Source organism: Medicago sativa, chromosome 2, assembly GCF_051527215.1.
Source record: "Medicago sativa cultivar Bolivia chromosome 2, Bolivia_mono, whole genome shotgun sequence".
NCBI lineage: Eukaryota > Viridiplantae > Streptophyta > Magnoliopsida > Fabales > Fabaceae > Medicago > Medicago sativa.
This window is the reverse complement of record NC_140750.1, coordinates 12,986,979-12,997,438: the sequence shown is the minus strand read 5'-3', so window position 1 is coordinate 12,997,438 and position 10,460 is coordinate 12,986,979. Positions and strand designations below refer to the sequence as shown.

The window sequence follows — 10,460 nt, the reverse complement described above, 5'->3', positions numbered from 1 at the left end:
TGGTGAGTGATTGAGGGGAAGTGAAAGGGGATGTCATATCTATGAGTGTCTTATATAGAAATATCATGGGCAGTGATAAGGTGCGAAGCTAGTAAACCGGAGGTTGTTTATGCATGCTTCAAATTAATATTATTATAGTGGATTTCCTTCATGACTCGGTAGCCCCCAGATGTAGGCGACGTTGCACCGAACTGGGTTAACAAATAACTTGTGCAATTTACCTTCAACTTTTATCTTTAGTTTGTTATTTGTATTGTCACGATGTCATGACATTGTACTCGACATTCCTCGTGTCTTGACATCGTGCTCAACATCTTTTACTGCGTGACAGAATTTCAATTAGCAACAGAGTGAGAACCCTGTTCTGTTTCTGGGTGAGCTCCAAGGAAGATATTTTCTGGTACTATGGAAAAGGAAGGAGGACTTGTTAACATACCACCTGTTCTGGATGGGTCCAACTATGACTACTAGAAAGTGTGCATGGTGGCATTTCTTAAATCTATTGACAGTAAAACTTGGAAAGCAGTTCCCAAAGGTTGGGAACATCCATTGGTAAAGGATAAGGATGAAAAAACACAGCTGAGTTAAAACCTAAAGAGGAGTGGTCTAAGGAAGAAGATGATCTTGCTCTTGAAAACTCCAAAACCTTAAATGCCTTGTTTAATGGGGTCGGTAAGAATATGTTCTGGTTAGTAAATAATTGTATTGTGGCCAATGATGCATGAAATATCCTCAGAACTACTCATGAAAGCACATCTAAGTGAGGATGTCAAAACTGCAGCTTCTCACTACCAAGTTTGAAAATCTCAGGATGAAAGATGACGAATCTATGTAGGACTTTCATATGAACATTCCTGACATTGTTAATGCTTCTAGTGCTTTGGGAGAAAAGATGATAGAAGAAAAGTTGACATTGGTCCCACTTACAAAAGAAGTGATATATTTAAATAATTAATAGTTGTTGTAAATATTATTTTATCTATTTGTCATCATTTTAAATAAAATGTAATTCATGTAAATTATTATTATTATTTTTTAACGAAGGAATGTAAAATTTGTAATGTTGATTTTTCCATTTTCAAATTATTAGCAAATGTGGTAGAAATTTAAGTTCATACGAATAAATAAATATTTTATAATTTAATTTTTTTAAGATTATAATTAAATATTATGAGGTAATTTATAATTTAATAAATAAATTATTTTTGTTTAATGATGTAAAGTTAGTGGGTCCTATTTAAATACTTTTCATTGGAGTCCTTATTAGTGTATTGTACTCCCATTGGAGTCATTGAGTCCTTAATAGGTACTTTTATTAAAATATTAAGTAAGTGATATGTAACGTGTGGTTCATTTAAGGAGTCTCTATTAAGGAACTACCATTGTGGATGCTCTTAGTCCTTCAATATACACACTTGTTGTCATATGAGTTTTTATAAGCATTTACTTATTATCATTTCAATCCCTATATGAAAAGAGTTATTGTGAGGCTTAAATTGAAAGATTATTTTAGCATGGAAACTATTTTAAAATTCTAGTACATTAAAGACTATTATTATTATTAATCATTACACAAGGACCAAAGTGACTTTCCTAAAAAAGGAAGGACGAAAGTGATTATTAACTCCTAAAAAATCTTTTTGAAATGTTCATAATTTTATGATTTATCAGTGGTGTCTTACAAAATCAGGGTTTATTCATCTACAACACACACAAATATCTTTGTCCTAAAAATCCACTACCGTGCCGGACCATCATTCACACAGAATATGCTAATGCGTACCAAGTACTAATAGTCGCCGGAATGGTCCTAAATGCCAAACTACAACAAAACCCGCCAAACGACAAATACCATACCATACAATCCAAACACAACTAACGTTTCTTTTGCCCTTTCCAGTCACTTAAACAAATAAATAATATCCAACACTAAACAAGAAAAAAACTCACCACCATTTCCACCACCAAACATCATGGCGGCGACGGCGATGTTTTCTTCTTCGCTCTTTCCAACCTCACACCTCAACAAATCATCATCATCATCTTCTTCAAAATTCTCTCAAATCCGTTATCGTCTTCCTCTACGTCTTTCAATTCGTGCATCTCTGTTACAAGATAAAGAAGATAAAGTTGTTTTACAAGACTCTTTCCCTTCTAAAACCTCTCCTTTAGATTCCGTTACTGAAAATTCAACTAATGACGATGATACTTCATCGACTAGTGCTTGGGAAAAAGGGGTTATTAAAGTTGAACAATCCGTTAATATCTTTCTCACGGTAATTCTTTTTCTTATTTGATATTCGATTGGATTTATCATTTTGTTGTTTATTACTCATTTTCAGCTTCAATTGATATTTTCAGGATTCTGTGATTAAGATACTTGATGCTCTTTATCGTGATAGAAATTATGCAAGGTTTTTTGTGCTTGAAACTATTGCAAGAGTCCCTTATTTTGGTAACTTCTATTTTTTAAATCATGCTTACGCCTTTCAAATATTAATCTGTTAAACTCTTTGTGTAGAATTGTAATGTTAAATTGCTTACAAAATGGTTCGTGTAATGTTAAATAGATAGATTCACATGCTTTTTGTGTAGAATTCTGATTTTGAGAATGATCAAATGAGTCTACAACATAATGATTATTTTTTTGCCTAAAATGAATTATTTGCTGTTTGAATTGTCAAGCGTTAAACCGACTTGGGTTGGCTTGGGACCTTGGAGTATGCTCCTCTCGAGGTTTAGGTTTGATTCCCCCCAGTTTCAATTTAAATCCCCCCCCCAAGTGGACGGTGGGATTTGACCCTTTGGGTTAGTTAGTCCTTGGACCAGATACCGAGTTTTCAAAAAAATAAAATAAAAATTGTCAAGCGTTATCTACTTGTCACTACAGTCCTTGAAGGTATCAAAATTATAAATATATCCATGAATGCATATCTTTTAAGTGAGTTTGGTCATCGAATGTGTCTTTCGTTAGTAAGCTTAGTCTGTGAAATTACTAACAAAAGACACAATCTTGATGTTTTGTCCGTTCAATACATTCAGAGACTATATTGATACAACCTTACACATTTAGGGACCAAAATCAAGATTTACTGTGTTTGTTAAAAACCTAAAATGCAACAGAAGGCTTCACTGTGGACAAAAACATTAACTTAACGGTTATAGCACTCGACTCCATAGATGTATGTAATATCCCATTTCCAAAGGAGATGTGCGGTGTTTTTTTTTTTTTTTTTTCTTTCCAGTCTCATTCTCATAGTTCCCAACACAAACGCTGCCCTGAGCTAGAAAATATGAACAAACACATCGTCGCATGTTTGCAATGAATTTGACAGGCCAACAAGGTGGATCAACTCAACCTTCATGACCTGCAATCTAGCTCTACTGTGCTAAATCCATCTTCAATGAGGGGAACTTAGTTCCGCCATTCTTCACTCTGTTGTAAATTTGAGCCTTGTCAATTTGTCTATCGATTTTGAACTTTGTATGCTCCTTTTATGTGTTAATTGGCGTACCTATACTGTGATTTGTGAACTTTTCCATCAATTTTAGATTGTGATGCCATGTTTGTGTATTTTGGTTTGGTCTAACATGGTCTGGCGGCATCTGGTCTGATGGAGCTTTCAACCCATGTAGTTTATTTTATTAAGTGTGCACGTAGTAAGTTGTGTTAAGATACTATGATATGTTTTATTTTTTCATTTTTTTTGGTATTAAAAGCTCCTATGAATTGACTAATCCAGTTTATGAGGATTCGAAGAGTTTTCGTATGCAATTGACTTTGACAACCTACTTCTCACTGCTACACATGATTGTACCCTTTTTTCTTTTTATATCAGAAAAGAAAGGGATATGTATACCAGCTGTTAGTTTTCTTCTAAAATTCATTATAATATAGTGAACTTGAAATTCATTAGTAGTACATGAAAATTACTATACTAATTTAGTATCACACTCGAATATTTGTCCAATTACTTGTAAATGTAGGGAGTCACAGTGCAGTGTGATTGTGACATTTCAGCATAAGTATTAACTATTGTTATATATTTGTGGCAGCCTTTATGTCAATTCTCCACATGTATGAGAGTTTTGGTTGGTGGAGACGAGCGGATTATCTGAAAGTGCATTTTGCCGAGAGCTGGAATGAAATGCATCATTTGCTCATTATGGAAGTAAGATCTTTGGCAATTTTTTTCCTTTAATGTGCTGGTATCTTGTTGTTTAGTACTCAAAAATGTCATCCTGCAAAATCTTAGTAGCAGTCTATCCATAAGATTTGTTTTTGAAGAGTCGGTAATTGCAAATACTGTGAATATTAACACATGGGTTGAATTATAAATTTATAAGACTTCACTGAAAAGAGACAAATATTGAGGGGTATCTTTCACTAACTACGTTCAGATTTGTAGTTTAGGAAAATAATCACAGAGTGGTATTTCTCAAGTTCTGCAGTATGAAATGACATGCACATGAACTCTAAATTCACATACTTTATTGCATGCAATAAGTTTGGGTCTATGGTTGCAGGAACTTGGAGGGAATGCTTGGTGGTTTGACCGGTTTCTTGCTCAACATATTGCAATATTTTATTACTTCATGACAGCTTTAATGTATTTAATAAGCCCAAGAATGGCATGTAAGTATTAAATACTTAATTTTTGCTTCATTATTATCCCTGCTACATCTTTCAATTTTTTGGTTGTGTTATCATAAAAATTTAGTGACATGAAGTTCCAAGCATATGATAAGTTTCAAAGAGACCAAATGAAAAATTGGCACTTATTTGGAAGTATCTGAGATGACCTGTACAAACTGACCTAGTTTGCTTTTGCTAAATAATCAAAAGTACCATGTTTTACTGAATTACACATCCTAGCATTCCAACCTGCTGCTTGGCTCTTCAATTTCTGATATGTGTTTATGATTCATTGCAAATGCAGATCACTTTTCAGAATGCGTAGAGAGTCATGCATTTGAAACTTATGACAAATTTATCAAGGAACAAGGAGGTATTTGGGATGTTCTCTCTTTTCTTTTATGTATTAGTAAGAAAGCAATTGTACATGTTAACTGTTTATAGGTTTGGTTTTATGTTTTCATAATTAAGTGTTGGCCATAAAACCATTGAATCATAATTATCTTGCTCCTGAATCATGATTTATTTGGTATGAAATCAGTTGTGGGGAGCCGTTAGGCTGAAGTATGGCAGAATAATTGACAAGCCAAGATTATTCTAGCCGTGTAGAGACTCAGCTTTTTGTTTTAAACTATCTTGTTCTGTTATGACGTTCTTTTGTCAATAACAGAAAATAAATGAAAGCAAATAGATGGTCCTGCATTGATCATTTAGTAAATACATGATATATTAATAATCATAATCAATGAAGGTTCCAAAATTGTTTAGATTTCCTTCACATTCATCGTTTATTGTATAGTGTTTTTGTTCCATGTGATTAAGTAACTAACCTGGTTTGGTAATTTTTTTGTAGAGGAGTTGAAAAAAATGCCGGCTCCTGAGGTTGCTGTGAATTATTATACAGGAGGTGACTTGTATTTATTTGGTAAGTTTTCCATTATATTTCTACCTAGATTTTTCACTCGAGGCAAAAAAACTGGAATTTCACACTTCCAATATCATTTTCTTCAGATGAATTTCAAACCTCCAGGGTTCCAAATACTAGAAGGCCTACGATAGGTATGTCTTGAAACCTGGTTCAACATTCATTTATATACTGACTTTGTTGTGTCTGATACAACCATTTTTATTTTCATTGCAAGGGGTGCAGGGCATTTTGCTAAACAAAGTCCAATTTAAGAATAAAACTCAAATGTTTAATTAAGTGGTTACTCATTTATCACCCCCTAAACATTGTTTATCTTTTTTGAATATGGTGCAGCGTTTCTGTGTAGTTATCCCTAATAAAAACCCCTTTGCTTGTATACTTTAGTCAGAATACCAGGATTAGGTTAATTGTCTGGGGACCATATCAAATGCTTCATTGCCTATGATTTTTTTAAAGCAGTAAAATTTCTCACGTTGGTTATGTTTTATTTCCCTTTTAGATAATCTGTACGATGTATTTCTAAACATCAGAGATGATGAAGCTGAACATTGTAAGACAATGAGGGCTTGCCAAACTTATGGGAACCTCCGGTCGCCTCATTCATATGCAGATGCAGAGGATGATGATGAATCAGTCTGTACAATTGAAGCAGGCTGTGAAGGAATTGTAGACTGTATAAAGAAATCTGTTACTTCTAATCCAGCTAAGGTGAAGTAAGACATGGAGTACAATACATCACACATTCATTCAAAAGTGAAGAAAAGAAATAGAATACGAGGTATATTCCTCTACAGTATGATATAGAAATAATGATTACAGTCAGTAAATAGTTGAAATTTGGATGAGATTCCTCTACAATGAGGGTGTATGAGCAATTTTTTTTTTCTTCAAAATTTATTCGATTATGTATGCTTTAAATTAAAGCATCAGTGACTATATTTGTATTTTATATACTTCAAAGATAAATATAATTTAAAGAGCATTTTTTTCATGAAACTTCTACCATAGATAGGCAATCCAGATCTTGTTCAGCCCAGCTAGAATTAATTAAACAAGAAATCAGTTATATTCCTCTTCTCCCTAAAGTGCAATAATAGGGGAATGTTGTGTAATTTTTCATGATTCAATGCAAAAAAGTGTTTCTGTCAAATGGTTAACTTAAGCTCAAGCTCTAATGAGAGTGTGTATCATTTTTGAATACCTTCAACACCCATCCCTATTGTGGAGGCACAAGTGATGTGACTTTAGAGCTGTTTGATTAATACAAACGAGTGTTTAACTGCTGTAGAGAATTCAAACTGCTATTAAAAGACTTTTTGCTGAGCTTGCTAATTTAAACCTGTTTTTTTTTTTTTTTTTTTTTTTTTTTGAAGAAAATTTAAACCTGTTTAGAATCTAGTTGTTGACATTGTGTCATGTGCAGAAACATTTTTAGTATGAAGATTGATTTAAAGATATATCTCTAGATGAAGACCGGTTGAATCGGCTAGGTCTAGTTTTCACTAAACCAGCTGGATCGGCTGACCTGTTTGTTTAAGAATGAATGCTACTGTATTGAAAAAGTGTAGCTCCTCTGCTTCTGAATGAACAAGTTATAGTATCATATTTAGACCACCAACCTTTCAAGTTTCATTTCCTTGAGTGAAAAAATGTTTCCGTTCCTTGATTTGATACATTAAATATTATGAAAATACACACACACACACACACACGGTAATGAATGATTATTCACTCAGAAATCATTTATTTATTTTCCTACCTCACCCTTACCACTACCCATTGTTTAACAATGGCGAAAGCATCCATAATAATAGATTGGTTTCTAAGGTAGGACACAAATCTATTATTACACGTATTAATTGCGATTTGAGCTTGAATTTGAAAATACACAAATTTTATGGTAAACTTTCTCCGAGGTTGGTTGTTTTGTTTTCTATGATATGTTTCTTTCCATAATTGAGATATACTTTTTTTAATTAGAAAACAAAATAATGAAAAATTAAATTTAAGTTATAAAATAACAGACCAACGAATGTTAAGTCCACAAAAGGGTTAGACTACCATAACGTGATGAATCCAAATTTAAATCTCGACTGAAAGATGCATCCACATTTAGTGTCCGACACGCCTCAAATAGAAAAGTTAAAAATAATAGTACATACATTTTTTTTTTAAGAAGTACATACTTATATCGTTAAATATTAAATAAAAATATCATTAACAAAATAAATATTATATTCATTGTGCAAACTTGCCCAAAAAAATTGATAGGTATAGTCATAATCAATAAAAATGGCCATTTTCTAAAAAGTATAGAAATGAGAGAAGGTCTTGTATAGTTGGTGAGAACAGTTTTCTCTATATTATCACTGGAAAAATATGAAAAAAAGGATCACCAAATTCAATGGATACCATCTTGTCACATGTAAGTTTCTCTCTCGCATGTATGCATCTCCTTCATTGCAATTACCACCAGCATTGATTTAGATTTACATGTCCATTTCCACATTTTATTCACAAATCAATCAAAGGTATCCCCAACTATACGTGCATGCATGTTTGAGCGATTCAAATAGATAACTTTAAAAATGAGAAGATCTGGGAGTAGAAGAAAAAAAGGTAACGTTTCGCAACCGAATTCCCCATCGTCATCGAATATCGCATTCGAACCTCACCCTAGCCCAAAAAAGTCCGATCAGATTTCACGTCGCCTTCGCGAGCCGAAGCCTGGTCCAACGTATGAACACCTTAAAGAAAACCAGAAGGAAGATGTTAAGATTGCATGGAGGCAGTTGAAGCTTGTTTACAATGACGACATAAGGCTAGCCCAAATGCCAATGAATTGCAGCTTCAGATTATTAAGAGATATAGTAAAGGAAAAATTTCCAATCTCAAGATCAGTTTTGATAAAGTACAAAGATAATGACGATGATCTTGTGACTATAACCTCCACGGAAGAACTCAGATTTGCCGAATCTTGCGTGTATAAAACCGATTCAGTTGGAATTCTGAAACTATATATCGTCGAAGTTAGTCCCGAACATGAACCACCTTTGTTGAAAGAAGAAAAAGAAGAAGAAAACAATGAAAAACAGAAACCTGTAGGTTGTGTCTTGGATGAGAAAATGTGTACCGAATGCAATAAAGTAGTAGAGAATCTAGAGATTGATGATTGGTTATACGAATTCGCTCAGTTATTTCGGTCACGTGTTGGTACAGATAAATATATTGATTTTCATGATCTAGGAACGGAGTTTTGTTCGGATGCGCTTGAAGAAACTGTGACTAGTGATGAAGCTCAAGATTTGCTTGACAAAGCTGAATTTAAGTTTCAAGAGGTTGCTGCTTTGGCGTTTTTCAATTGGGGAAATGTTCACATGTGTGCTGCTAGGAAATTTGTTAGAATGGATGAAAATGAGAATGAGGTTTTGGTGATGACCGAATCTGAATTTGATTTTGTTCAGGAAAAATACTATTTAGCTAGAGAAAAGTATGAACAAGCAGTTGTGATCAAACCTGATTTTTATGAGGGATTATTAGCTATTGGACAACAACAATTTGAATTGGCTAAGCTTAATTGGTCTTTTGGGATGGCTAATAAGATGGATTTAGGTAAAGAAACGCTTCGGCTTTTTGATGTTGCGGAGGAGAAGATGACGGCGGCAAATGATGCGTGGGAGAACTTGGAAAAAGAAAAACTTCGTGAGCAAGGAATTGTTGGTATGAGATCACAAATTCATCTTTTTTGGGGGAATATGTTGTTTGAAAGATCTCAAGTGGAATTTAAATTGGGAATGAGTGATTGGAAGAAAAAGTTGGATGCTTCTGTTGAACGGTTCAAGATTGCTGGGGCTTCTGAGGCTGATGTTTCGGGGATTTTGAAGAAGCATTGTTTCAATGGAAATGCAAGGGATGAAAAAATAAAGGGATCACCGAGAACACAAAATGTAATCAAAACGATGAAATAGATAAGAATGAATGTGGTTGAATTTGAGATGAAAAAATGATTTGTCTCCAATGAAGCCTATGGACAGAATTCCCTTCATAATTTGAGCTCATAATGAACTTCTGTTCTGGATCCTTTTAAACACAAATTGAAAATTTTGGATAGTTCTCAAATTGAAAATGAACTTCTGCAGCTGTTTTCCCATGAAATTCTACCATAAGCAGATTATTTTTAAATATTATTTTTATAATCACGTTTCGAATAATCAATTTTACACATCAAAGATTAGTCTTTTGTTCTTGTTCTCTTGCTATCAAATGAATATGTTGTTGCAATGTTTTGCTCCCATGATAACTTGAAAAGGTTTGTTTGATTATTTATTGTATCAAATGCTGCTTGCATTGACCATTTTACAGTAAGGTCTTCATGTGTTGCATTGAATTTATTTGTTTAGTAGACATGGTTTGTTGTTTTATTTTTGGGAAATCAATTTACATTTCAAATAAAGGCACATGAATCCAAATTTAAGAGATACATTCTAAGACGTGGATGAATGTATCTTGATACTTTGAGAATCCAACAATCATAACGAGGTGTGGGATAATTATAATATCCACTTTGTTATATTCATGAATGGTTATGGAATTCAATTTCCTCTCTTATAAATAGAGAGACATGTGAAGAGGTAAAGTATCCTCAATCTTGGTTGATCATATAGAGAGTTGATGTAGTCCAATTATTGGAGTAATGACCATTTTACAACTGTCTGTCTCAGAGTGTTAAAACTCTTACCACTTAGTTAGCACCTCAAGAGTATTGGACAATCATGTCGAAAGTTGAAGCATCATCCTCAAGAATGATACACTAATTTGGGGTTGGTAACTAATTATTGTAGTGTGTTATTTGAGGCGGTGCATACTTTATGCCGAGATGTTCTCATGGATGTAGGT

General features: G+C 33.6%; 1 protein-coding gene and 1 pseudogene across 1 annotated transcript; both read left to right on the top strand.

The window, feature by feature from the left end:
* The first annotated feature begins 1,699 nt into the window (after nucleotides 1–1,699).
* Nucleotides 1,700–6,560, top strand: IM (Alternative oxidase family protein). Its single transcript, XM_085743021.1, has 8 exons — nucleotides 1,700–2,276; nucleotides 2,362–2,455; nucleotides 4,057–4,172; nucleotides 4,528–4,636; nucleotides 4,941–5,009; nucleotides 5,490–5,561; nucleotides 5,648–5,695; nucleotides 6,064–6,560. Exons 1-8 carry the CDS (start codon nucleotides 1,974–1,976, stop codon nucleotides 6,279–6,281), a joined length of 1,029 nt encoding a protein of 342 aa, XP_085599147.1. The 5' UTR covers nucleotides 1,700–1,973; the 3' UTR covers nucleotides 6,282–6,560.
* A 1,280-nt stretch (nucleotides 6,561–7,840) lies between these two features.
* On the top strand, nucleotides 7,841–9,883 carry LOC146944676 (protein CLMP1 pseudogene; annotated as a pseudogene).
* The last annotated feature ends 577 nt before the right edge of the window (nucleotides 9,884–10,460 follow it).

Bases quoted from the DNA above. Each gene is read 5' to 3' on its own strand.
- IM (XM_085743021.1), top strand. From the start codon at position 1,974: ATGGCGGCGACGGCGATGTTTTCTTCTTCGCTCTTTCCAACCTCACAC. The intron at 5,010-5,489 runs GTATTTGGGATG...ATTTTTTTGTAG, and splicing joins ATTTATCAAGGAACAAGGAG to AGGAGTTGAAAAAAATGCCG. The intron at 5,696-6,063 runs GTATGTCTTGAA...TTTCCCTTTTAG, and splicing joins TACTAGAAGGCCTACGATAG to ATAATCTGTACGATGTATTT.